The sequence below is a fragment of the Macaca nemestrina genome, chromosome 20, assembly GCF_043159975.1.
Source record: "Macaca nemestrina isolate mMacNem1 chromosome 20, mMacNem.hap1, whole genome shotgun sequence".
NCBI lineage: Eukaryota > Metazoa > Chordata > Mammalia > Primates > Cercopithecidae > Macaca > Macaca nemestrina.
Window position 1 is genome coordinate 10,860,579 of NC_092144.1, and position 27,669 is coordinate 10,888,247.

General features: G+C 52.3%; 1 protein-coding gene across 5 annotated transcripts; it reads right to left on the bottom strand.

The window, feature by feature from the left end:
• Positions 1 to 91: 91 nt before the first annotated feature.
• LOC105486907 (ral guanine nucleotide dissociation stimulator like 3) lies at positions 92 to 27,408 on the bottom strand. 5 transcript variants are annotated; one of them, XM_071087743.1, is made up of 19 exons: positions 27,340 to 27,407; positions 26,766 to 26,879; positions 24,358 to 24,581; positions 24,136 to 24,189; positions 23,473 to 23,684; positions 12,899 to 13,041; positions 12,596 to 12,811; positions 11,191 to 11,294; positions 11,015 to 11,099; positions 8,442 to 8,498; positions 8,247 to 8,333; positions 8,047 to 8,079; positions 7,835 to 7,956; positions 6,381 to 6,472; positions 6,215 to 6,283; positions 6,030 to 6,126; positions 3,913 to 4,114; positions 3,712 to 3,826; positions 94 to 752 (listed from the first exon to the last, which is right to left on the bottom strand). In XM_071087743.1, the coding sequence occupies exons 1-19, from the start codon at positions 27,370 to 27,372 to the stop codon at positions 634 to 636; spliced, it is 2,178 nt and encodes a 725-aa protein (XP_070943844.1). In that variant the 5' UTR covers positions 27,373 to 27,407; the 3' UTR covers positions 94 to 633. The 5 variants fall into 5 exon arrangements, with proteins under 5 accessions (XP_070943846.1, XP_070943844.1, XP_070943845.1 ...); XM_071087744.1 differs by having other exon boundaries at positions 98 to 752; positions 3,913 to 4,059; positions 6,377 to 6,472; positions 27,340 to 27,408; XM_071087745.1 differs by lacking the exon at positions 8,247 to 8,333 and having other exon boundaries at positions 92 to 752.
• Positions 27,409 to 27,669: the final 261 nt, after the last annotated feature.

Genomic DNA, 27,669 nt, shown 5'->3' on the forward strand with positions numbered 1-27,669 from the left:
CAGGGTTTTGCCATGTTGGCCAGGCTGGTCTCGAACTCCTGACCTCAGGTGATCCGCCTGCCTTGGCCTCTCAAAGCGCTGGGATTACAGGCGTGAGTCACCGCACCCAGCCAAATTTTTGTATTTTTTGTAGAGACAGGATCTTGTTATGTTGCCCAGGCTGGTCTTGGCTCTTAGGTTTTTCTCTCTCTGTGTTTGTGTGTATGTGTGTGTGTGTGTGTGTGTGTGGTTGTTTTCCTTTATCTTGATAAAGGGTGAACGTGGCACACAGGCGCAAAATAAACAAGACTGACACCTGTTTCATAACTCTGGTGACTATTTTCATCTGCATCTGTCACTTCTGATGCATCTCCAACATTTGTAACATTTCTCTGGGGAGGGATCTGACGTACCCATGCCCCACCCCTTTCTATATTTATGAGATTGAGCTGTCCACCAGCCACCCATGGGCTGATGTCTTTGGAATATGGATCTAGTACCAACAGGGTCATGAAAAGAGATGGGGTCCAATGGGCTACAGTTGGGGGGTGGTCCCGGGATACAGAGTATAGTAGCTTCAGTTGGGGGCTTTCCAGGAGAGGAGTCACAAGCTTGCCTGTGGAGCTTGTGTCTTGCGGGGAGGACACAGCTGCCTCAGGTCGGGGAGACAGACAGAGTGTGCCGGGTCCCCTCTTTCCGCCGTAGCATGAAGTCTCCGGGGGCGGCTGGACTCATGGCATAGAAGACGTTGGCATTGTCAGGAATCAGGAGCTCTGGTCAGGAGTGGAGACGGTGGTAATAGGCCCTCACAACCTTGTGTCACCCTCACAGAGTACCCGGGAACCTACTACCACTCAACCTCGAACCTGAACAGCCGTGGGTCCCTCTGCAGCTACTGCCAATCAAGCTCATTCTGCTCTCACTGGGAATCTGGACAACTTCTCACTTGAAAACCTGCACCACCTCAAGCCTTCCCTTATCAAAAGCCTGGGCAACCTCCTAACATTCTCCCCCTCATCACAGACAAGGCAACCTGCAGTAAAAGTTTGGGCAAACTGGCGGGGCGCGGTGCCTCACGCCTGTAATCCCAGCACTTTGGGAGGCCGAGGTGGGTGGATCACTGGAAGTCAGGAATTTGAGACCAGTCTGGCCAACATGGTGAAACCCCGTCTCTACTAAAAACACCAAAAAAATGATCTGGGTGTGGTGGCGCATGCCTGTCATCCCAGCTACTCAGAAGGCTGAGGCAGGAGAATCACTTGAACCTGGGTGGTGGAGGTTGCGGTGAACCAAGATCCTGCCATTGCATTCCAGCCTGGGCAACAGCGCAAAACTCCATCTCAAAAAAAAAAAAAAAAAAAAAGACAACCTGCAGTAAAAGTTTGGGCGAACTTAGACCACCCTAGACCAGCCCCCCAGACAACTTCCTGCTCACCCCACCCCTCCCCCACAACCACTTCCAGCCCATCTCATGCTGCTGTCACCTTGAACAACTTCCCGCTTCCAGCCTGCACGCGCTTGTGGCCTCACACTCAGCACCTGAACAACCTGAAGCATCTGTCCTAATATCCAGCCAACCTCATGCCATGTACTTCAGCGTGAACACCCTCAATCCCTTGCTTCTCCCTGTCAGACAGGACAACCTCATGCTTCCCTGCTATCCATTTGGCTCTCTCCCATCCCAGGTTCAGATAACTTCAGGGTTCCGGGGGTGAACAAACCTACTTCCTCACAAATCCAAGGCCGGATGCCCTTTAGTCTCCCATCCCTACAGGCTGAGCCTGAACAACCTCACCATGATGCTACAAACTTAAGATCAGACAAACTTCTACACTCTCTTCTCTCACTTGACCCTAGACAATCTTTTTTTTTTTTTTTTTTTTTTTTTTGAGACAGTCTTGTTCTCTCGCCAGGCTGGAGTGCAGTGGCACGATCTTGGCTCACTCCAATCTCCGTCTCCCGGGTTCAAGCAATTCTCGTGCCTCAGCCACCCAAGTAGGCATGTGCCACCACATCCGCTAATTTTTGTATTTTTAGTAGAGACAGGGTTTCACCATGTTGCAAGGCTGGTCTCGATCTCTTGACCTTGTGATCTGCCCGCCTTGACCTCCCAAAGTGTTGAGATTACAGGCATGAGCCACCGCACCCGGCCTTTTTTTTTGTTTGTTTGTTTTAATTGAGACAGGGTCTTGCTCTGTCACCCAGACTGGTGTGATCTCAGTTCACTGCAGCCTCCACCTCCTAGGCTCAAGTGATCTTCCCACCTCAGCCTCCCCAGTAGTTGGGACTACAGGCACATGCCACCATGCTCAGCTAATTTGTGTATGTGTGTGTGTGTATATATATATTTTTTTTCTTTTTTTTGAGACAGAGTCTTACTCTGTCGCCAGGCTGGAGTGCAGTGGTACGATCTTGGCTCACTGCAACCTCCACCTCCTGGGTTCAACCGATCCTTCCGCCTCAGCCTCCCAAGTAGCTGGGACTACAGGCACTTGCCACCAAGCCCAGCTAATTTTTTTTCGTATTTTTAGTAAAGACAGGGCTTCACTATGTTGGCCAGGCTGGTCTCGAACTCCTGACCTCAAGTGATCCATCCGCTTTGGCCTCCCAAAGTGTTGGGATTATAGGCATGAGCCACCACGCCCAGCCAATTTCTGTACTTTTTTATAGATGGAGTCTCGTCATGTTGCCCAGGCTGGTCTCAAACTCCTGAGCTCAGACAATCCACCCACCTTGGCCTCCCAAAGTGTTGGGATTACAGTTGTAAGCCACCATGCCCAGCCCATCCTACAAATTTAAGGCCAGACAACCGTCTACACTTGCTTCTGTCACTTGTCCGTGGACAATCTTTTTTTTTGTTTGTTTGTTTTTTGAGACTGAGTCTCACTCTGTTACCCAGGATGGAGTGCAATGGCGCGATCTTGGCTCACTGCCACCTCCGCCTCCCAGGTTCAAGTGATTCTCTTGCCTCAGCCTCCCGAGTAGCTGGGATTACAGGCGCCTGAACCACGCCCAGCTATTTTTTTGTTTTGTTTTTAGTAGAGACAGGGTTTCACCATGTTGGCCAGGCTGGTCTCAAACTCCTGACCTCGTGATCCACCTGCCTTGGCCTCCCAAAGTGCTGGGATTACAGGCCTGAGCCACCACACCCAGCTCTTTTTTTTAGGGGGGGACAGAGTCTCATTCTGTTGCCCAGGCTGAAGTGCAGTGCTATGATCTCGGCTCACTGCAACCTCCGCCTTGCAGGTTCAAGCAATTATTCTCCTGCCTCAACCTCCCGAGTAGCTAGGATTACAGGAGTGTGCCACTACGCCCGACTAATTTTTGTATGTTTCTTGGAGACGGGGTTTCACCACGTTCGTCAGGCTGGTCTCAAACTCCAGACCTCAAGTGATCCGCCCAGCTTGACCTTCCAAAGTGCTCGGATTACAGACATGAGCCACCGCGCCTGGCCGGACCCTGGACAATCTTACTGTCTTTTAAATTCTAGGAAGATGACCTTTGGTGCCTCTCTCTCACACTGAGCCTAGACAACCTCATGACCTTACATCATCGGGGTACAGATGTTTTATGTCCTCTTACCCCCACTCTGATTATCTTACCCCTACTCTCTGCCTGAACCACCTCACAGCCCTGTGAACCCAGGTAACCTTGGGCTCCATCCTTGAGCCTGGTCAGTCTGCTCCCCTCCCTGCTGCCCCCCATCCTGAGCTCCAAGCCATCCCTGCTCACCCCTGTCCCCAGGAAGGACTTGAAAGAGCTGATAATCACGGGCCCAGGGCTGGGGTACATTGTGCTTCTGCAAGGCTCGCTGGACCACGCTGGGGGCTTTGTCCTGACTGGTCAGCTGGAAGAGAGGGGCGGGAGGTGAGGCGAGGGCCCTGGCCCCAAGGGCAGGGCAGCCCCTAGCAGACCCCCAGCCCAGCCCCTCACCAAGATGCTTCGATACAGGTTCCCGTGGTCATTGTCGATGCTGATGCGGATGACGCGGGCCTCCGAGCTCTGCTGCGCCGGGAGGGGGATTCGAGGGCTGCCCAGAGGCAAAGGGCCGGGTCTGGGCAGGTCCGGGCTCAGGGGCAGCTGCAGGCAGTAAGGGATGGAGGCTACAACTTGGCTCATCTGCAGATGCTGAGGGCTAAGAAAGCGTGAACTTCTCAGCCACCACTGGTGTATTCAATAACCCCACATTGAAAATCTCAAGAAAACATTGGCTGGGTGCAGTGGCTCACGCCTGTAATCCGCCAGCACCTTGGGAGGTCGAGGCGGGCGGATCACCTGAGGTCAGGAGTTCAAGACCAGCCTGGCCAACATGGTGAAACTCCGTCTCTACTAAAAATACAAAAATTAGTGGGGCTTGGTGGCGCATGCCTGTAATCCCAGCTACTCGGGAGGCTGAGGCAGGAGAATCACTTGAACTTGGGAGGCAGAGGTTGTAGTGGGCCAAGATCACGCCACTGCACTCCAGCCTGGGTGACAGAGCGAGACTCCATCTCAAAAATAAATACATAAATAAATAAATAAAATAAAATAAAATAAAATAAAATCTCAAGAAAACATACTACTTCCCCCTATACATGCAGAGCCTGGGACATGCAACTAGGGTACATTCACAAGCCTTCATATACACCACCCTACCATATACAGACTTTGGTTCCCTATTACAGAAACAGACGTGAACGGTGTTCATATACACACAACCCGTGCTCATACACAAGAAATCCTGTGTACACACATATGCTGACAGTGGTTGGACACTCATAGCCCGTGCCAATGAACAACCCCACACATGATCTCGTGAATACTCAGGCCCACATTTCCTCTTCTGGTATGCAGATTCTTTTCTTTTTCTTTTTTTGAGATGGCGTCTTGCTCTGTTGCCCAGGCTGGAATGCAGTGGTGCCATTTCTGCTCACTGCAGCCTCTGCCCCCCGGGTTCAAGCAATTCTCATGCCTCACCCTCCCAAGTAGCTGGGATTACAGGCTTGTGCCACTATGCCCAGCTAATGTTTTTATTTTTAGTAGAGACGGGGTTTCACCATGTTGGCCAGGATGGTCTCAATCTCTTGACCTCGTAATCCACACACCTCGGCCTCCCAAAGTGCTTGGATTACAGGCTTGAGCCACTGCACCCAGCCTCTTTTTCTTTATAAACAGTGTCTCTCTCTGTCATGCAGGTTAGAGTGCTGTGGCATGATCGTAGCTCACTGCAGCCTCAAACTTCTGGGCTCAAGCGATCCTTCCACCTCAGCCTGCTGAGCCTACACCTCCCAGGTGTAGCCTGGGACTACACCCAGCTAATTTTTTTGACTTTTAATAGAGACAGGGTCTCACCATGCTGCCCAGGCTGGTCTTGAACTCCTGGCCTCAAGCAATCCTCCCACCTTGACCTCCCAAAGTGCCGGGATCACAGGCAATAGCCACCATGTCTGGCATGGTATGCAGATTCTTAGGGACATACATGTCCTCAAAAAAGTGTAGGCTGGGTGCGGTGGCTCACGCCTGTAATCCCAACACTTTGGAAGGCCAAGGTGAGTGGATCGTTTGAGCTCAGGAGTTCGAAATCCCCCTGGGCAACATGGCAAGACCTCATCTCTACTAAAGACAAAAAATAGCAGGGCATGGTGGTGCACACCTGTGGTCCTAGCTACTTGGGAGGCTGAGGTGGAAAGATCGCTTGAGCCTGGGGGAGGGGAGGAAGTTGCGGTGAGCTGAGATTGCACCACTGCACTTCAGCTTGGGTGACACAGCGAGAAGGCCCTGTTTCAAATAAAAAGGGGGTATGATGTGATTGCACCCTAGATGCCCCATGGGTAAGCAGTTACACAGGTCCAGATCTGAGTACGAGTCAGATTGATGAGTGATCACCCAGACAGGGCCATGCAGATGCACGCAATGCCCTGGATGGATAACCCGGGTGCTCAGTGTGTCTCCTGTGTACACTCCTGGCCCCACAATCCTGTGTGTACACATGTGCATGCACACACACGCACACACACACACAGAGCCTGGGAGTCCACAGGCCCGTATGCACACACAAGCTGTCTTGGTACCTTGGTGCTGGGGCCCTGGGGCCCTGGAGAGGCCGGGGGACTGCCAGCAGGAGCATCTCTGCTTCTGGGACTTGAGGGGGGAGACCCTGGGGACACACTGGGGGAGATGCAGAGGCCGAGGTGGGGTGGCTGTGCTGACTCCTGATCCCACGGTCCCTGGTCCCGTCACCAAGCAGAATGCTCACCTGGAGGTGGGGGATGAGGGGTTCCCGGGACTCCAACTAGGGAATGAGCTTTTCTCTCGGGAAAGCTTCCTAAGGAGGGGGACAGGGGATGAAGCTAAGGCAGGAGCAGCCCCTGCTGATATCTGCCCACATCACTCCCCACACACACACCCTGAAACTCACGCACTGAGACGCTTGGTGAGGCTGATCCGCCGTTGGATTCGTGGGGAGCTGGGGCAAGAGGCAGCTGGTGGCTCAATGACCCGGGAGAGCCGGTAGCTGAGGGGGTCAACATGTGGATGAGGTGGTGGGGGCAGGAAATACAGGGGATGGAGAGATAAGAGTTAGAATCAGTTGGGAGGTGGGTTTGGGGTGTAAGAGGGAGCAGCCAGAGGTGGCATCCCACATGTCAGGGTCAGGGTGGTAAATGAGGGTCATTAAGCATCAAGGTCTTATCAGAGATGGGACAGGATGGCTGGTCAAGAGGTCACAAAGAGATTCACAGGGTGGCACTAAGGAATCAAATTGGGTCAGGATTAAAGTCAGGGTCAGGACCGGGCGTGGTGGCTCACGCCTGTAATCCTAGCACTTTGGGAGGCCGAGGCGAGAGGATTGCTTTGGGTCAGGAGTTTGAAACCAGCCTGGCCAATATAGTGAAATCCCATCCATACTCAAAATGCAAAAAATTAGCCGGGTGTGGTCGCTTGCGCCTATAATTGCGGCTACTCAGGAGGATGAGGCAGGAGAATTGCTTGAACCTGGGAGGCGGAGGCTGCAGTGAGCCGAGATCGTGCCACTGCACTCCAGCCTGGGCAACAGAGTGAGAGTCTGTTTCAAAAATAAATAAATAAAATAAAAAAATAAAGTCAGGGTCAGACTGGGGTCTGGTCACCACTGGGGTCAATGGTTAGGGTCACAGTTATATAGAAAGAAAGTACACAGTTGTGATAGTCAAGTTGGACAAATAAACACGAAAGTTGGAGACAGTTACTCAGAACTGAGGATCAAGGGTTGGGGTCAGAGACAGATTCAGATGAGGGGTCATGGGTCAGATAGGACCAAACATGGGGAAGTCAACACTTGGGACAGTTGAGTTGAATGACCAGCTGAATATGCTAAAGTTGAGGTCAGAAAATCAGATGGGGTCAAAATTGAGATGAGAGATCAACTGTGACTTTTTTTTTTCTTTTTTTTTTGAGACAGGGTCTTACTCTGTTACCTAGACTGGAGCTGCAGTGGTGTCATTCTGGCTTACTCCAACCTCCGCCTCCCAGGCTCCAGCGATCCTCCCACCTCAGCCTCCCAAGTAGCTGGGACCAATGGCACTCAACACCACGTTCAGCTAATTTTTGTATTTTTTTGTAGAGATGGGGTTTCACCATGTTGCCCAGGCTGGTCTCAAACTCCTGGGCTCAAGCGATCCACCCACCTTGGCCTCCCAAGTGCTGGGATTACACGTGTGAACCACCAGGCCCAGTCTATTTGATTCGGCTGGAGATACTGCAAGGTCACAGGTTGTAGGGGGGTCAGGGCTCAAGAGGGGGTCTTGGGAGGAGCTGGAGGTGTGTACGGAATGGGTGGAATCCAGTTCGTGACCAGGATCGGCTGGGGTGGGGCCAGGACAGGCTACAGGGTGGTTACCTCTGCTCCTCACTGAGCTGGCGCTGGGCATGCAGGGCAGCCAGGATGGGCGGGTGGGGGCTCAGGGTGTAGCTCTGACAGCGCCTCTGCAGCTGCTGGATGCGGGCCAGGATCTCCCACTCCTGGGGGATGAGCCTCTGAGACTTTACCCCTGGCCCACCCCCACCCCACCTTCAGGCACCACCCCCACACCCAGTGTAGCCTCCACTCACCTTCCTCCTCTTCTCAAAGTTAATGAGATCCCCCTGGGGGCAAAGTATGTCTGAATTGCAGCACCCAGGGTCAAGGGTCAAGGTCAGGGGCTGGGATGTCAGGACCCCCACTGTGGGGCGGTGTCAGGAGTACAGGTAGGATCAAGGGGGATATCGGGGCAAGTGGAGCTGGGGTCGGGGTCAAGGGTCAGGGATCAGACCTCCAACATATCCGGCAGGGCTGTGTCCAGCATAACCAGGTCCGTGAGGAAGGTGCCAAGGTAGGGGACAGGGCCTGGGGGTGGTTTCTGTGGCCCCCAAAGCTCCAGTCACTCAGGGCCATAACTGATCCCATCAACCTCCACGCCCCTCCCTGAAGATCCCACTTGTCCCCATCCCAAACTGTAATCACTCACCGAGGGCAGGCTGCCTGGGGTGTTGTCCTCTTTTTGGGATCCCTCAGTGGCCTCCTCCTGGGGGAAGAGAAAAACTGAGCAGGCCTGGGGTCTCCTGGGACAATTCCTCAGGGAGGATGCCTGCAGACCCATTGTATGTACCCTTCGTGCTTTGAGTAATCAAAAGCCAGTGGTAGGCCAGGTGTGATGGCTCAGGCCTATAATCCCAGCACTGTGGGAGGCCAAGGCAAGCAAATCATGTAAGGTCAGGAGTTCGAGACCACCCTGGCCAATATGGTGAAACCCCGTCTCTACTAAAAATACAAAAATTAGCCAGGTTTGGTGGCTCACGCCTGTAGTCCCAGCTACTTGGGAGGCTGAGGCAGAAGGATAGCTTGATCCTGGGAAGCAGAGGCTGCAGTGAGCCGAGATCGCACCACTGCACTCCAGCCTGGGCGACAGAGCAAGACTCCCTCTCAAAAAAAAAAAACTATTTTTCAAAGGCCAGACATGGTGGCTCACGCCTGTAATCCCAGCACTTTTGAAGGCTGAGGCTGGCGGATCACATGAGGTAAGGAGTTTGAGACCAGCCTGGCTAACAGAGTGAAACCCTGTTTCTACTAAAAAGTAGCTGGGCATGGTAGCTTGTTTCTGTAATTCCAGCTACTTGGGAGGCTGAGGCAGGAGAATCATTTGAACCCGGGAGGCGGAGGTTGCAGTGAGCCGAGATCGCACCATTGCACTCCAACTTGGGCAACAAGACCAAAACATCTCAAAAAAAAAAAAAAAGAAGAAGCCAGTGGTGAAGGCCCACTCTAGAAGCCAGACCACCTTGGGTGGGGGTAGAGAGGTGACAAACAGCAGGGAGAGGGCTCCCCCATAAGAGGTGGGGCTTGTAGGGGTGGTGGCCCCCAGGGTTGGCCTTAACAAGGAAAGAATCCTTGTCTGCAGCTGGATGGCACAGGCCTGCCAAGGATCTCCTGGGTATCCTGAATTTGCTGTTGTTTATTTACTTTTTATTTTTATTTTTTATTTTTATTTTTTTATTTTTTTTTTGAGACGGAGTCTCGCTCTGTCGCCCAGCCCAGGCTGGAGTGCAGTGGCGCGATCTCGGCTCACTGCAAGCTCCGCCTCCCAGGTTCACGCCATTCTCCTGCCTCAGCCTCCCGAGTAGCTGGGACTACAGGCGCCCACAACCGCGCCCGGCTAATTTTTTGTATTTTTAGTAGAGACGGGGTTTCACCGTGGTCTCGATCTCCTGACCTTGTGATTCGCCCGCCTCGGCCTCCCAAAGTGCTGGGATTACAGGCGTGAGCCACCGCGCCCGGCCTATTTACTTTTTATTTTATTTTATTTTGAGATGGAGTCTCACTTTGTCACTCAGGCTGGAGTGTAGTGGCATGATCTTGGCTCACTGAAGCCTCGACAGCCCAAGTTCAAGCGATCCTCCCACCTCAGCCTCCTGAGTAGCTGGGACTACAGGTGTGCACCACCAACGCCCAGCTAATTTTTGTACTTGTTTGCAGAGATGGGGTTTTGCCATGTTGCCCAGGTTGGTCTCGAACTCCTGGGCTCAAGTGATCCTCTCACCTCGGCCTCCCAAGTGCTGGGATTATAGGCGTGAGCCACAGAGCCCAGCTCATGTGTTGTTTTAGGTGCCGGGCAGGCAACAGTGAACAAAAAAAGCAAAATTTGGCTGAGAGTGATGGCTCACACCTGTAATGCCAGCACTTTGGGAAGCCAAGGCAGGTGGATCACCTCAGGTCAGGAATTCAAGACCACCCTGGCCAACATGACAAAACCCCCTCTCTACCAAATACAAAAATTAGCCAGGCGTGGTGGCGGGTGCCTGTAATCTTAGCTACTTGGGAGGCTGAAGCAGAGAGAATTGCTTGATCCTGAGAGGTGGAGGTTGCAGTGAGCCAAGATCATGCCACTGCATTCCAGTCTGGGTGACGGAGTGAGACTCCATCTCAATACAAAGAAACAAACAAACAAAAAAAACAGTGATGACAACAACAACAAAAAACCAGATGTGTGGTTTTGGGGATGATGGAGGCTGGGAAGGCCTCTCAGAGGCAGGGACATTTGATCAGAGACCAGAAGGAGGTGAGTGAGCAAGTTGCATGCACACCTTGATGGGTGGAGAATGTTCCAGGCCCAAGCATCTATTCTAGATTCACTGTAAAAACCACTGCCTGATTGCAATGAGAATCTAAATCTTGCTTATAAATAAGCCAGACTTTTGACACACATTTTTTAGTTTTGCTTATCAAGGTAAAGTCCTCAGAACATTTTTTTGTTGTTGTTGTTCCCACCCTGTGCTATGACTCTGGCCTTAAGTAACCTTTTCTTTGTGCTTTCTTGTGTTTTGCTGAGTGAATAAATAGGGCAGTCACTGACTGTGAACTACAATGCAGGAAGTAAAGGAAAGAAAAACGTGCAACCCGCCAGGGACAAGGGTAAGGTCATTGCTGAGCGGTAGGGAAGGACAGAGTGTCCTGACCACAGCAGGGCGATTCTCCCTGCCTGGCCCCAAGTCCCTCCCCCAACTTCCGGGGCCTAAAATCCCCGGGGTCTGCATCCATCTCTACCTGGAAAAGAATCTCTCTACTGCTGAGGTGGTTGTTCTCATCGGAGAAAATCTGCGAAAGTTTCCTGAAAGTAGATAGCGGTTCCCTGGGAGGACAGGAAAAGGGTGGTCAGGGGTCAGTGGCTTGGAAGGGTCAGACCTGGGATGGGGTGGGGAAGAGGTCCCGCCCCAGCTCACCGGCTTACGGCCCCCCAGCTGCGCTTGAGCCGGTAGATGGGGTTAGATTGCAGGGCGGACAGGATGGCGCGCAAGGAGGAGAAGTTCCGCAGTTCTCGGCAGCGCTGCCAGGCGGTGGGGACGCAGGTCAGACCCAGGCATTATCCACCTTTCATCCTGAAACTTCTTTGTCTTATTTTTTTTTTTTTTTTTTTTTTTTTTTTTTTTTTTTTTTTAGAGATAGGGTCTATGGCCCAGGCTGGAGTGCAGTGGCTCGATCATAACTCACTGGCAGCCTGGAACTCCTGGGCTTAAGCGATCCACATGCCTCAGCCTCCTGCCTCAGTAGCTGGGACTACAGGAGCTTGCCATCGTGTACGGCTAATTTTTATTTTATTTTTATTTATTTTTATTTTTTATTTTTTAGACAGAGTCTCGCTTTATCCTCCAGGCTGGAATGCAATGGCCCGATCTCGGCTCACTGCAACCTCCGCCTCCCAGGTTCAAGCGATTATCCTGCCTTAGCCTCCCAAGTAGCTGGGATGACAGAGGCACACCACTACACCAGGCGAATTTTTTTTTTTTGTAAGTCTAATTTTTTTTTTTTTTTTTGAGACGGGGTCTCGCTCTGTCGCCCAGGCTGGAGTTCAGTCTCCGCTCACTGCAAGCTCCGCCTCCCGGGTTCGGGCCAGTCTCAGTCTCAGCCTCCCGAGTAGCTGGGACCACAGGAGCCCGCCACCACGCCCGGCTAATTTGTTTTGTATTTTTTAGTAGAGACGGGGTTTCACCGTGTTAGCCAGGATAATCTCGATCTCCTGACCTCGTGATCCGCCCGCCTCGGCCTCCCAAAGTGCTGGGATTACAGGCGTGAGCCACTGCGCCAGGCCTGTAAGTCTAATTTTTAATTTTTTTGTTTGTTTGTTAAGAAACATTGGTCTCACTATGTTGCCTAGTCTGGTCTCAAACTCTAGGGTTCAAGCGATCCTCCCTCTCCCCAGAGGGTTGGGATTACAGGAGTGAGTCACTGCGCCCGGCCTGATCCCGTGACTTGTGACGCCAGATCGGACACCTGGGTCTTGTCTCACGGACAAGCTACTAAGACTCCCACTCATGCCCTGGGAGTCCCTTCCTCCCTCCTCCCTCGGGCTCCAGCCCCTCCCCTAGCTGCCCCTCCAGCCCCTACCTCCGATCTTGACTTCTCGGGTCCGGGCTCCCTACTTCTCCCAGCTCCCTTGGGACCTAGTCGTGCCCGCAGCCTCTCTGCAGGACCCAGACCCACCTCCCTGAACCCAAGTCTTACCCTAGGCATCAACTTTCCACCCCCTTCCCTCCCTCGCCTAGACACGCCCCTGTCTCTCTCCCGAGCCCTCGTTTCTTCTGGCCCCAGGGCCCGCCCCTGCATCCCCTCCCCGCGCCCCCAACACACCTGGGCGATGCGGATCCACTTCTCCAGCCGCTGCGCCCTCTGCGGGGCGGTCAAGCCCGGCGCTCCGAGCACGGAACCCAGCACACAGCCGGTCACTGTGTTGAACTGGGCCACGGTGGCGCGCACAGTGGGGGAGGCGCCTGCAGCCCCGGGCCGGTCCCTCTGCGACCACACGGAGCCCAGGCACTCGTAGGGCCTCACCTTGGAGAAGAGCTCCTGGGCCAGGGGAGGGGTGTGGGATTGGTGCTTAGCAGAACCTGTCCCCTCACTGTGGCTCATCCCGACCCAGTCTGGGATCCTCACCAAGTCCATGAGGGTCAGCTGCTCGGCCACCTCGTCCACGCTGAAGTCCAGGAGCTGGGGAGCTTGCGGCATGAGTCCTTCCTCTTCCTCCGCGCAGGCCTCTGCAGAGTCTGGGTCAGAAGTTTGGGCAACTCTGGGAGGTCCTGATCATTAGAAAAGGTTACAAACTCTCAAGTTTGAATCCAAGACTGGCTGTGTGACCTTGGGCAAGTCCCTGTCCCTCTCTGAGCCTCACTTTCCTCATTTGTAAAACGGACAACTCTCTGAATTTTTTTTTTTTTTTTTTTTTTCTGTGACAGTCTTACTCTGTTGCCCAGGCTGGAGTGCAATGGCACAATCTTAGCTCACTGCAACCTCAGCCTCCTGGGTTCAAGTGATTCTCCTGCCTCAGCCTTCGGAGTAGCTGGGATTACAGGCATGTGCCACCATGCCCGGCTAATTTTAGTTGTTTTTTTTTTTTTTGAGACGGAGTCTCGCTCTGTCACCCAGGCTGGAGTGCAGTGGCCGGATCTCAGCTCACTGCAAGCTCCGCCTCCCGGGTTTACGCCATTCTCCTGCCTCAGCCTCCCGAGTAGCTGGGACTACAGGCGCCTGCCACCTCGCCCGGCTAAGTTTTTTTTTGTATTTTTAGTAGAGACGGGGTTTCACCGTGTTAGCCAGGATGGTCTAGATCTCCTGACCTCGTGATCCGCCCGTCTCGGCCTCCCAAAGTGCTGGGATTACAGGCTTGAGCCACCGCGCCCGGCTAATTTTAGTATTTTTAATAGAGACGAGCTTTCACCATGTTGGCCAGGCTGGTCTCAAATTCCTGACTTCAAGTGATCTGTCCACCTGGGCCTCCCAAAGTGCTGGGATTACAGGTGTGAGCCACCACGCCCGGCCCTGAATGTTTTTAGATGTAACAGCAACAGTAATGTTCACTAAGCAGCTAGTGTGGATTTATTCAGTAACTCACCACACCAGTCCAGTGAGGGAGGTACTGTTATTTATCCAGCTTTTACAGTTAAGGAAAGGGAGGCAAAGAACAATTTGTCACACCTTCGGTGAATGGCAGGTCGGGGATTTGAAGCCAGGTGCTCAAAGGCCAGAGAAGAAAATAAAGCTTTGTGATTTTGAATATGTATTAGGATAAGATTAATCTGACCTCTTTTTTTGGAAAGAGGTGATATGACTTCCTGGTTCAGGGAAGGCTATTGTCAGAAAGTCTCAAACTCAAATGCAAACTTGTCCGCTAGTTTGCTGTGTAAAGCATGTGTTTTAACCTCCCTGTGCCTTTTTTTTTTTGGATGGAGTCTGACTCTGTCTCCCAGGCTGGAGTGCAATGGTGCGATCTTGGCTCACTGCAACCTCTGCCTCCGGGGTTCAACCAATTCTCCTGCCTCAGTCTCCCAAGTTGCTGGGATTACAGGCAAGAGCCACCACGCCCAGCTAACTTTTGTATTTTTGTATAGACAGGGTTTCACCATGTTGGCCAGGTTGGTCTTGAACTCCTGACCTCAAGTGATTTGCCTGCCTCAGCTTCCCAAAGTTCTGGGATTGCAGGAGTGAGCTGTGTCTTCTTTTTGAAACAGGCTCTCACTTTGAAACAGGGTCACACAAGCTGGAGTACAGTGGTGTAATCACAGTTCACTGCAGCCTCAACCTTTTGGGCTCCAGCGATCCTCCTGCCTCAGCCTCCCGAGTTGCTGGAACTACGGGCACACACCCAGCTAATTTTTTATTTTTTGTACAGACAGGGTCTCATTATGTTGCCAGGCTGGTCTCAAACACCTGAGCTCAAGTGATCCTCCCTCTTGGCTTCCCAAAGTTTTGAGATTGCGGGCGTGAGCCAGTGCACCTGGCTGTGGATTTCGTTTTTGTTTTTGTTTAAGATCATGCATAGGCCGGGCGCGGTGGCTCAAGCCTGTAATCCCAGCACTTTGGGAGGCCGAGATGGGCGGATCACGAGGTCAGGAGATCGAGAGACGATCCCGGCTAACACGGTGAAACCCCGTCTCTACTAAAAAATACAAAAAAATAGCCGGGCGAGGTGGCGGGCGCCTGTAGTCCCAGCTACTCCGGAGGCTGAGGCAGGAGAATGGCGTAAACCCGGGAGGCGGAGCTTGCAGTGAGCTGAGATCCGGCCACTGCACTCCAGCCTGGGTGACAGAGCAAGACTCCGTCTCAAAAAAAAAAAAAAAAAAAAAAAAAAAAAAAGATCATGCATACCAGATTACTATAAAGCGCTCAACAAATATGAATAATTTTATTTAGTGGATTTTGATGGTGGCGCCCCCTAAGGGAAACTTTGGAAGTTGGGATCTTGAATTGTGCCCTCCAGCCTCCAAATGTCTCTCCAGACATTTGTGTCTTTGAATAACCTGCTTGTGGCTGGTACCAAGGTAGTGACTTATCTCAGTTGAGTGTTCACAGGTGCAGATCGAACTCCTTGTTCTACTTTTTCCCCACTTCTCACTACTGCACTTGATTTGTCTTTAAGAAAGGAAGCCGGGCGCGGTGGCTCACGCCTGTAATCCCAGCACTTTGGGAGGCCGAGGCGGGCGGATCACAAGGTCAGGAGATCGAGACCACGGTGAAACCCCGTCTCTACTAAAAATACAAAAAATTAGCCAGGCGCGGTTGTGGGCGCCTGTAGTCCCAGCTACTCGGGAGGCTGAGGCAGGAGAATGGCGTGAACCCGGGAGGCGGAGCTTGCAGTGAGCCGAGATCGCGCCACTGCACTCCAGCCTGGGCGACAGAGCGAGACTCCGCCTCAAAAAAAAAAAAAAAAAAAAAAGAAAGGAAGGGGCCTGGCACAGTGGCTCACGCCTGTAATCCCAGCACTTTGGGAGGCTGAGATGGGAGGATCACAAGGTCAGGAGATCGAGACCATCCTGGCTAACACAGTGAAACCCCGTCTCTACTAAAAAATAGAAAAAATTAGCCAGGCGTGGTAGGGGGCGCCTGTAGTCCCAGCTACCCGGGAGGCTGAGGCAGGAGAATGGCCCGGAAGGCAGAGCTTGCAGTGAGCCGAGAACATGCCACTGCACTCCAGTCTGGGTGACAGAGCGAGACTCCATCTCAAAAAACAAAACAACTTGGCCGGGCGTGGTGGCTCACGCCTGTAATCCCAGCACTTTGGGAGGCCGAGGTGGGCGGATCACAAGGTCAGGAGATCGAGACCATGGTGAAACCCCGTCTCTACTAAAAATAGAAAAAATTAGCCGGGCGCAGGGGCAGGCGCCTGTAGTCCCAGCTACTCGGGAGGCTGAGGCAGGAGAATGGCGTGAACCCGGGAGGCAGAGCTTGCAGTGAGCCGAGATTGCGCCACTGCACTCCAGCCTGGGCGACAGAGCGAGACTCCTTCTCAAAAAAAAAAACAACAACAACAACAACAACAACAACAAAAAAACAAAAACACAAAGGAAAAACTTGTTTGCAATAATCTGCACCTACCTACAACCTGACTATTTTGTTCATAAACACAAATTGTTTTGGCTCCAAGAATACAAGGACCATGAAAGTCTGGGCTTTGTTTTGTTTGCAAATTGCAAATGTTCACAAGTTTGGAAAATGATGTCCCCAGCACCTATGTTGCTGTCTTTGCCTCACCAGTGTCCTCCCCTGCATTAGTTGGTGCTTGTTGCTGTCAGTACAAAGCACTGTGACACTACACTGTGATGCTAGGACAGGCAAAGACATGGGACAACCTCATCATGTGTCCCAGTGGGGCATACCCAAGCATTACCCACTGAACACATGGTTTATTGCTGTGTAAATTACTCTCACTTTCCTCCTCCTTTGTACTAGTTATGGCATCATACTATGATTTTATTTATTTATTTTGTGACGGAGTCTTGCTCTGTTGCCCAGGCTGGAGTGCAGTGGCTCGATCTCCGCTCACAGCAACCTCCGCCTCCAGGGTTCAAGCGATTCTCCTGCCTCAGCCTCCTGAGTAGCTGAGACTACAGGAGGTGCCACTACACCCAGCTAATTTTTTTTTTTTTTTTAAGTAGTGATGGGGTTTTACCATGTTGGCCAGACTGGTCTCGAACTCCTGACCTCAGGTGATCCCCCTGCCTCGGCTTCCCAAAGTGCTGGGATTACAGGTATGAGCCACCGCACCCTGCCCCACCCAATACTATTATTTTAAAATAATCTTTGTAAATCTGTATAATTACCTCTTTCCTCTTGAATTAGGACCAGTGGCATTGCAAAATATTAGTTTTTAGAAGTGGATACTGGGCTGGGCACACCTATAATCCCAGCACTTTTGGAGGTTGAGGTAGGAGGATTGCTTGAGACCAGGAGTTTGAGACCAGCCGGGGCAGCATAGTGAGACCCCATCTCTACAGAAAAAAAATTTTTTAAGTTGCGCATCCTGATGCACACCTGTAGTCTCACCTACTCAAGAGGCTTAGGAGGGAGGATCTCTTGAGCCCAGGAGGTCAAGGCTGCAGTGAGCTGTGATCATGCCATGGCATTCCAACCTGGGTGACAGAGCAAGAAACTGTCTCCCCGCTCAAAAAACAGTGGTCACTGGAAAAAAAATGCCCCTACATCTAATCAAACCTTTAAATGTTACAGCAATAATGGGGATAGAGAAACATGCTACATGAAACTATGAGGAAGCAAACAGGTAAGTCCAAAAGAGTGTGAGGCATACCTCAGGACACATGACCCATGTTTTTTGCCCTCTAACGGCTTCAAACAAGAGGCAATGGGGATCTGTTACAGAATAAAAGAGACTTAAGAACAAACAACCAGTCAGGGGTGGTGACTCATGTCTGTAATCCTGACACTTTGGGAGGCTGAGGTGGGCAGATCTCTAGAGGTTAGGAGTTTGAGACCAGCCTGGCCAACATGGCGAAACCCCCTCACTACTAAAAATACAAAAATTAGCTGGGCGTGATGGTGGGCACCTGTAATCTCAGCTACTCAGGCGGCTGAGGCAGGAGAATCACTTGAACCCAGGAGGCAGAGGTTGCCGTGAGCCGAGATCACGCCATTGTACGCCAGCCTGGACGACAGAGTGAGACTCCATCTCAAAAAACAAAAGGAGGCCGGGCGCGGTGGCTCAAGCCTGTAATCCCAGCACTTTGAGAGGCCGAGACGGGCGGATCACGAGGTCAAGAGATCGAGACCATCCTGGCTAACACAGTGAAACCCCGTCTCTACTAAAAAAAAAAATACAAGGCCGGGCGCGGTGGCTCAAGCCTGTAATCCCAGCACTTTGGGAGGCCGAGACGGGCGGATCACGAGGTCAGGAGATCGAGACCATCCTGGCTAACATGGTGAAACGCCGTCTCTACTAAAACATACAAAAAACTAGCCGGGCGAGGTGGCGGGCGCCTGTAGTCCCAGCTACGCGGGAGGCTGAGCCAGGAGAATGGCGTGAACCTGGGAGGCGGAGCTTGCAGTGAGCTGAGATCCAGCCACTGCACTCTAGCCTGGGTGACAAAGCAAGACTCCGTCTCAAAAAAAAAAAAAAAAAAAAAAAAAAAATACAAAAAATACTAGCCGGGCGAGGTGGCGGGCGCCTGTAGTCCCAGCTACTTGGGAGGCTGAGGCAGGAGAATGGCGTAAACCCGGGAGGCGGAGCTTGCAGTGAGCCGAGATCCGGCCACTGCACTCCAGCCTGGGCGACAGAGCGAGACTCCGTCTCAAAAAAAAAAAAAAGGAAAAAGAGAGAGAGAAGCAAACAACCAAATGCCTTGAGTAGATCTTCTTTGGATTTCAATTTGAAGAGACAACTACTCCTCCTTCCCGCAGCTCTGTCGCCTAGACTGGAGTGTAGGGACATGCTCACAGCTCACGGCAGCCTTGATTTCCCGCGGTCAAGAGATCCTCCCACCTCAGCATGCTAAGTAGCTGGGACTATAGGCACGTGCCACAACACCCGGCCAGAAACAACTGTCAAAAAAATGTAGGGCTGGGCGCGGTGGTAGGCACCTGTGGTCCCAGCTACTCAGGAGGCTGAGGTGGGAGGGTCAGGAGTTCAAGCCCAGCCCAGGCAAAATAGGAAGATCCAGTGTCCAAAAAAACAGGTTCAGGGGCAAGTGGGGGATTTGAATATTTGAATATGGACTGGGTATTTTTTCTTTTTTTGAAGCAGGGTCTCGCTCTGTCACCTAGGCTGGAGTACAGTGGCACAGTCACGGCTCACTGCAGCCTTGACCCTCCCAGGCTAAAATGATCCTCTTGTCTCAGCCTCCCAAGCAGCTGGGACTATAGGCAGTCACCACCACGCTCTGCTAATTATTTGTAGACACGAAATTTCAACATGTTGCCCAGGATGGTCTCAATCTCCTGGGCTCAAGCCATCCATCTGCCTTGGCCTCCTAAAGTGCTGGGATTGCCAGCAGGAGCCTCTGCTTTCGGCTTGGACTGGGTATTTTTTTATATCAAATATTTCTGATTTTTAAAAAAATTATAAACATGAAGGTTACTAAAAAAAATAAAAATAAAAGGGCCGGACGCCGTGGCTCATGCCTGTAATCCCAACAATTTGGGAGGCCGAGGTGGGCAGATCACCTGAGGTCAGGAGTTTGAGACCAGCCTGACCAACATAGAGAAACTCGCCCCCCCAACTAAAAATACAAAATTAGTCAGGAGTGGTGCTACGCGCCTGTAATCCCAGCTACTCGGGAGGCTGAGGCAGGAGAATCACTTGAATCCAGGAGGCGGAGGTTAAGGTGAGCTGAGATCCTGCCATTGCACTGTAGCCTGGGCAACAAGAGTGAAACTCCATCTCAAAAAAAAAAAAAGCAAGCCTGTTGTCAGACGTGTGTTCCCAAAACATTTATGTGTGAACTGACATAAGCCTGGGATTTGTTTTAAAATCATCCTGAAAATATTTTTTTTTGTGAAATTGATCATCGTTGATGATAGGCGATGGATGTCTGAATGTTCGTCATACTATTCTCTCCACTTTTGTATATGTCTGAAATTTTCCATAGCAAAAAGTGAACCCAAAATTAAGTTCTTAAAATAAAATAGATGAGCATGGTGGTCATCTACTTTCTTCTAAACTACATGGTGCAAATGTAGTCTTAGCTACTCAGGAGGCTGAGGTAGGAGGCTCACTTGAGCCCAGGAGTTCAAGTCCAGCCTGGGCAACACAGCAAGACCCTGTATCTAAAAATAAAATTCATAGTAGGGTGCAGTGGCTCACACCTGTCATCCCAGCACTTTGGGAGACCAAGGCAAGCGGATCACAAGGTCAGGAGATCGAGACCATCCTGGCTAGCATGGTAAAACCCCGTCTCTACTAAAACTACAAAAAATTAGCCGGATGTGGTGGCACACACCTGTAGTCGCAGCTACTCGGGAGGCTGAGGAAGGAGAATCACTTGAACCCAGGAGGCAGAGGTTGCAGTAAGCCAAGATCGCAGCATTGCACTCCAGCCTGGGCGACAGAGCAAGACTCTGTCTCAAAATAAAATAAAAATAAAAATAATAAAATAAAATTAAAAAGTGTGTCCCTGAGCCTAGCACATAGAAGGTTTTAAACAAGTGTTCATTTTCTCCTCTGACCTCAAGGAAACTAGGGCAGCACTTTCCATAGAATTCTCTGCAATGGTGGAAAAATTCTCTAGCTGCTCTGTCCAGTGTGGTGGCTGAACACTCAAAATGTGGGTAGTGGGATTGAAGACTTGAATTTTTGCCTTTGCTTGACTGGATTTTGAAAAAAAAAAAAGTAGGCCAGGCATGGTAGCGCACGCCTGTAATCCCAGCACTTTGGGAGACCCAGGTGGGTGGATCACCTGAGGTCAGGAGTTCAAGACCACATTGACCAACATAGTGAAACGCTGTCTCTAATAAAAAGACAAAATTAGCTGGTGTGGTGGCAGGTGCCTATAATTCCAGCTACTGGGGAGGCTGAGGCAGGAGAATCTCTTGTATCCAGGAGGCAGTGTTGCAGTGTGCTGAGATGGCGCCACTGCACTCCAGCCTGGGCGACAGAGCGAGACTCTGTCTCAAAAAAAAAAAAAAGGATGGCATGGTGGCTCATGCCTGTAATCCCAGCAATTTGGGAGGCCGAGGTGGGCGGATCACGAGGTCAGGAGATTGAGGCCATCCTGGCTAACACAGTGAAACCCCGTCTCTACTAAAAATGCAAAAATTAGCCGGGCGTGGTGGCACACGCCTGTAATCCCAGCTACTCAGGAGGCTGAGGCAGGAGTATCACTTGAACCCGGGAGGCAGAGCTTGCAGTGAGCCGAGATGATGCCATTGCACTCCAGCTTGGGCAACAAGAGCGAAACTCTGTCTCAAAAAAAAAAAAGGGGCCGGGCGCGGTGGCTCACGCCTGTAATCCCAGCACTTTGGGAGGCCGAGGCGGGCGGATCACAAGGTCAGGAGATCGAGATCACGGTGAAACCCCGTCTCTACTAAAAATAAAAAAAAAAATTAGCCGGGCGCGGTTGTGGGCGCCTGTAGTCCCAGCTACTCGGGAGGCTGAGGCAGGAGAATGGCGTGAACCCGGGAGGCGGAGCTTGCAGTGAGCCGAGATCGCGCCACTGCACTCCAGCCTGGGCGACAGAGCGAGACTCCGTCTCAAAAAAAAAAAAAAAAAAAAAAGGTAGGGTCAGGCACAGTGGCTCACACTTACAATCCCAGCACCCTGAGAGGTTGAGGCCAGAGGATTGCTTAAGCCCAGGAGTTCGAGACCAGCCTGGGCAACATGGCAAGACCCCATCTCTAAAAAGAAAATACCTGAATTTTATTTAATTTTAATTAATTTAAATAGCCACAGGGGCTAGGGGCCACCACATTGGACTATGGAGCTCTAATGACTTGGAATCAGCTGGAGAAATCATATATATATACATATATATACACACACATATATACACACACACACACATATATATATATATATATATATATATGCCTTTATATACATAAATAACTGAGACTTTGTCACCAGGGTTGGAGAAGTAGCTGCTGCTTTGTAAATTGAACAGGAATGTGGCCACTATAATCTGGAGATTAAGCCATGGGGATTAGGGATAAAGATGCTTTTGTGATGCGGATCGGATCAAACACAGATGGGTGAAAGATGATACTTCCTAAGCAGGATGCAATTATTCAGCAAACTAATCTGTGTTGTTCCTGCCCCTGGGGACAGAGCTGGGAGCAAGAACAACAGGTCCTCCTCTCACGCACTCACAGTCTATGAGATGAGCGAAAGCCAATAAGTAAGTAAGGAGGCTGCGCATGCACAATGGCTCATGGCTGTAATCCCAGCATTTTGGGAGGCCAAGGCAGGCGGATTACTTGAGTTTAGGAGTTTGAGACCAGCCTGGGCAACATGGCACAATCTCACCTCTACAAAATAATTAGCTGGGCATGGTGATACGCGCCTATGGTCCCAGCTACACGGGAGGCTGAGACAGGAGAATGACTTGAGCCCAGGAGGTGGAGGTTGGAATGAGCGGAGATCGTGCCACTGCACTCCAGCCTGGGTAACTGCGAGACTGTGTCTCAAAAAAAAAAAAAAAAAAAAAATTTGAAAAAAGAATTTCAAAAATAAGAAACATTTTACAGACTGGGTATAGTGGCTTGCGCCTGTAATGCCAGCACTTTGGGAGACCCAGATGGGAGGATCGCTGGAGCCCAGGATGTTGAGCCTGCAGTGAACCATGATGGAGACATGCACTCCAGCCTGGGGAACAGAGCAAGACCCTGACTCAAAAAAAATAATAATAATTAAAGACAAGTATCAAGGCAATGGTATGCAGCTAGAAACACAGGCATCCTGACCCAATGGCACCAAGGAGGGAAAAGTATTAGACATGTGCTAATACTTCAGACAAAGATATTTATTTATTTATTTATTTATTTTTTGAGACGGAGTCTCGCTCTGTTGCCCAGGCTGGAGTGCTGTGGCTGGATCTCAGCTCACTGCAAGCTCTGCCTCCCGGGTTCCCGCCATTCTCCTGCCTCAGCCTACCGAGTAGCTGGGACTACAGGTGCCCGCCACCTCGCCCGGCTAGTTTTTTGTATTTTTTAGTAGAGACAGGGTTTCACCGTGTTAGCCAGGATGGTCTCGATCTCCTGACCTCGTGATCCGCCTGTCTCGGCCTCCCAAAGTGCTGGGATTACAGGCTTGAGCCACCGCGCCCGGCCCAGATTTTTATTTTTTTAAGATGGAGTTTCGCTCCTGTTGCCTAGGCTGGATGGCAGTGGCGTGATCTCAGCTCACTGCAATCTCCACCTCCCGGGTTCAAGCGATTCTTCTGCCTCAGCCTCCCGAGTAGCTGGGATTACGGGCATGCACCACCACGCCTGGCTAATTTTGTATTTTTAGTCGGGATGGGGTTTCTCCATGTTTGTCAGACTGGTCTCCAACTCCTGACCTCAGGTGATACGCCCGCCTCAGCCTCCCAAACTGCGGGATTACAGGCGTGAGCCACCATGCCTGGCCGACAAAGAATTATTATCCCCATTGTACAGATGAGGAAATTGAGACTTAGAGTTAAAAACCTTGCTTAAGTTTTGCAGCTCTGAGAGGGGAGAGAAAGTCTGTGTGGGAAGAAGCAGGCAAGAAAGGCCTTCTCAGAACACGACTAGATCCAAAAACCCCTCACCTGTCCACACCTGAGGTGGCTCCTCTTCCTGCTCTCGCTTAGCCTCCTCCAAAAAATCTTCCAGAAGCTTCTCTGCTTTTCGAGCCTCAGCGCTCCCTGGGGCCGCCCAGCCCAGAAAGGTTCGGACACTGCCCAGGTCTGAGTGGGCAGGGGGGTCTCGGAAATCCTGAGGGTGGTCCTGCAGCCAGGAGCCCAGCACTGACACCACAGCCCTGGCCAGAGAGGCAGGGTCTCAGAACTGGGTCCAGAGTAGGGGACCTAGAATGTGACTCCTGGTATGTTTTTTTGAGACAGAGTCTCACTGTGTCACCAAGGCTGCAGTGCAGTGGCCTGATCTTGACTCACTGCAACCTCAGCCTCCCGAGTAGCTGGGACTACAGGCGTGTAGCACCATGCCCAGCTATTTTTTTTTTTTTTTTTGTATTTTTAGTAGAGACAGGGTTTTGCCATGTTGGCCAGGCTGGTCTCTAACTCCTGACCTCCAGTGATCCACCTGCCTCTGCCTTCCAAAGTGCTGGGATTACAGGAGTGAACCACCAAGCCGGGCTTGACTCCCAGTCTTTTATTACCCAACCTGCAATTTTCAAAACCCCAGGCCAACTGCTAACCTTTGACCTCTGGGATTTCCCTCCCGGCACTCCCCTATCCAGATGAAGGACCCACCTCAGGTTCTTGTTGAAGCTCAGATCTTGTACCGCTGTCTTCTTGATCTCTACCCTGGGAAGAAGTCCCCCAGGAGGTGAAGAAGGGGGAAGCTAGAGGGGGCTTAGGAAGAGGGCTCTGGGTTTGGGAGGTGTTTCCTGGTTCCACACCTGAGGAGGTGGAGGGGGGTGCCCAACTGGGGGTCTAGGGTGGGGAACATGGAGGTTCTGGTTCACTACTGACCCAGGAGGTGGGGGCGGCGGCATTGGTGGCAGCAGAAAGCCCAGCAGGTGGGCAGTGGGTACAAAGGTCCGGTAGGTGGCCAGGAAGGCAGGCACAAAGCTGGGGTCCTGCTCATGGTCTCCAGACACCAACTCTCCCACCAGCCGCTCCAGGCGCGCCGCCCTCAGCACCCTCACCTTGCTGGTTCGATAGTGGAGGAAGGTGTTGGCAATGGGGCTGGGGGCCTGCAGGAGGGGAGAGGCGGCCATGAGAGAGCAGCAGTTGTCCTCGCAGCACTCCTTTTCTAATCACATTAATCACTATCACCACTCTTTTTCTTTTCTTTTTTTTTTTTTGAAACGGAGTCTCGCTCTGTCACCCAGGCTGGAGTGCACTGGCGCGATCTCAGCTCACTGCAAGCTCCGCCTCCCGGGTTCACACCATTCTCCTGCCTCAGCCTCCCGAGTAGCTGAGACTACAGGTGTCCGCCACCACACCCAGCTAATTTTTGTATTTTTAGTAGAGACGGGTTTTCACCGTGTTAGCCAGGATGGTGTCGATCTCCTGACCTTGTGATCCGCCTGCCTCAGCCTCCCAAAGTGCTGGGATTACAGGTGTGAGCCACCGCGCCTGGCTTTTTTTTTTTTTGAGACAGAGTTTCACTCTGTTACCCAGGCAGGAGTGCAGTGGCACCATCTTGGGTCACTTCAACTTCTGCCTCCTGGGTTCAGGCAATCCTCCTGCCTCAGCCTCCAAGTAGCTGAAACTACAGGTGCACACCACCATGCCCAGCTAATTTTTATAGACAGGGTTTCACCATGTTGGTCAGACTGGTCTCGAACTCCTGACCTCAAGTAATCTGCCCACCTTGGCCTCTCAAAGTCTCCCAAAGGGCTGGGATTACAGGCGTGAAACACAGTGCCCAGCCCCTAGCACCACTATTTTTTTTTTTTTAGACAGAATCTCACTCTGTCACCTAGGCTGGAGTGCAGTGGCATGATCTTGGCTCACTGAAACTTCTGCCTCCTGGGTTCAAGCAATTCTCTGTCTCAGCCTCCCAAGTAGCTGGGATTACAGGCACCCGCCACCACGCCCAGCTAATTTTTTTGTATTTTTAGTAGAGACAGTGTTTCACCATCTTGGCCAGGTTGGTCTTGAACTCCTGACCTCATGATCCACCCGTCTCGGCCTCCCAAAGTGCTGGGATTACAGGCGTGAGCCACCATGCCCAGCCCCTAGCACCACTCTTGTGTGTGATTCCTCTGACTCCCGGCTTCTTGGAGTTATTGTTTCGGTTTGGTTTTTTTAGAGACAAGGTCTTGTTTTGTTGCCCAGGCTGGGGTGCAGTGGCACAATCATAGCTCCCTGCAGCCTCCACCTCCTAGACTCAAGTGGTCCTCCTGCCCCAGCCTCCTGAGTAGCTGGGGCCACTGCTGGGCATCACCACCCACAGCTAATTTTTTTATTTTTATTTTTATTTTTATTTTTTATATTTTATTTTATTTTATTTTATTTTATTTATTTTTTTTTTTTTTGAGACGGCGTCTCACGCTGTTGCCCAGGCTGGAGTGCAGTGGCGCGATCTCGGCTCACTGCAAGCTCCGCCTCCCGGGTTCCCGCCATTCTCCTGCCTCAGCCTCCTGAGTAACTGGGACTACAGGCGCCCGCCACCGCGCCCGGCTAATTTTTTGTATTTTTAGTAGAGACGGGGTTTCACTGTGGTCTCGATCTCCTGACCTTGTGATCCGCCCGCCTCGGCCTCCCAAAGGGCTGGGATTACAGGCTTGAGCCACCGCGTCCGGCCTGATTTTTATTTTTATATAAAGAGAATCTTGCTGTGTTGTCCAGGCTGGTCTCGAATTCCTGGCCTCCTGCCTTGGTCTCTCAAAGCTCAGGGATTACAGGTGTGTGCCCCACACCCTGCCCGCTTGAAGTTACTATTCCTCCCCATCCACAAATATCTCCTGCAACCTGCCCTGGAAACCCTCTCTCTCCCATGCCCTGTCCCCTACTCCCTCCCCCCGCCCCCACACATACACTCTTGTCCACCCCGGGCTTCCCTCAGCCCTCCAGTCGCGCTTCACTGGCTGCCCCACCCACCCTCACCCAGCCACTTCTAAACCAACCCCTTTCCACCTTCCAGCCCCGGCCCTCTAAACCTGCCTTTCCTAACCCTGTCGTCCAGTTCTGTCCTTACCAAGCTGTCCCCAGGCTCCTCTCGAGAACTGCGCGGCCATCACCTGGCCCCACCCGATTCCCTGGATCTTCCCCCACTTACCTGGCCGCCCCCAGGCCTCTTTCTACCTGGTCGCCTCTGAGCCCCTCGCTTCCTTCCGCCCACTGCATCTGGCGGCCTGTGCTCGGCTCTCCGGCTCCGCCCTCACCTGGTCGCTTCCGGCCTCGCGCCACACACCAAACCCCCTCCTCACCTGGCTGCCCGCGGTGCCCTCCGCCGGGCTCAAGCGCTGACTGCGCTGTCGCCGCAGGGAGACACTGTACACCGCGCCGTCCTCGGTCTCTTCCCCCCAGTCCTGCAGCGGTGCCTAGACGCAGAGGCGGACTCAGGGCACCAAAGGGGCGCAGGTCCTGGGGCCTCAGCCTCCTTGGAGGCTTGGACTCGGGCTGAGTCTTGCTGCTCCATCCCCACGCCCCTTCCCAGCCAGAAGCTGCTAGACTCGGGCTGGGGTCCCAGGCTAGTACCCTCCCAGCCGCGGGTCCCCTCCTCCCAGGTCCTGAGGACATGTGGTAGCATTTGGGGATGTCCCAGGGCCCCGCCTCATAGAATCTGCCTCTAGCCTTTTCTGCCGACTGCGCTCAGAGAATCGCGCCCCTACCCCTAAGAGGAAGTAGTCGCTTCACTGGGTCAAGGGCCGTGAGTCCCCAGGAGGGGACTCCAGGGCAAGTTCAGATGGGAGCAGATAGCGTCCGACGGGAGGGCACTTGGAGTTTCTGGACCTGCGGGTCACCAGGAATGCGGGGTCCGGGGATCCCTTGTCCCCTTACCAGGGCCAGCTCTTTGCCTGCTGTGCGCTCCATGGCCGGCACCCGTCCCTCTCAGTGGCTCCGCTGAGTGAAAGGGAAGGGCCGGCGGGTGGCGGGCAGTGGCTGGGCGCTGGGGCCAGAGGGGCGGGGCGGCCGAGCTGCTGGGGCTGGGCGGGGCAGGCCCGACCCAGCTTCTGGGTGCCTCCAGCTGGACCCCGCGCGAGCCCAGGAGAGGTCCTGGCTCTTCCGCTGGGCGCCTATCTGTACCCAGGAGAAAGGACACATGTATCCCCAAGGGATCTTTTTTGTACCCCCAGATGTGGGGGAGTTCCTGTGTGGGGGCAGGTGAGT

What these genes read in the sequence shown, in the direction of transcription:
- LOC105486907 (XM_071087743.1), bottom strand. Translation starts at nt 27,372, where the DNA reads ATGGAGCGCACAGCAGGCAAAGAGCTGGCCCTG. An exon ending in AGGGCACCGCGGGCAGCCAG is followed by an intron (nt 24,582 to 26,765) that starts GTGAGGAGGGGG and finishes CCCCTCCTGCAG; the next exon opens with GCCCCCAGCCCCATTGCCAA. An exon ending in CCCCAGGCAGCCTGCCCTCG is followed by an intron (nt 8,334 to 8,441) that starts GTGAGTGATTAC and finishes TGGGGGCCACAG; the next exon opens with AAACCACCCCCAGGCCCTGT.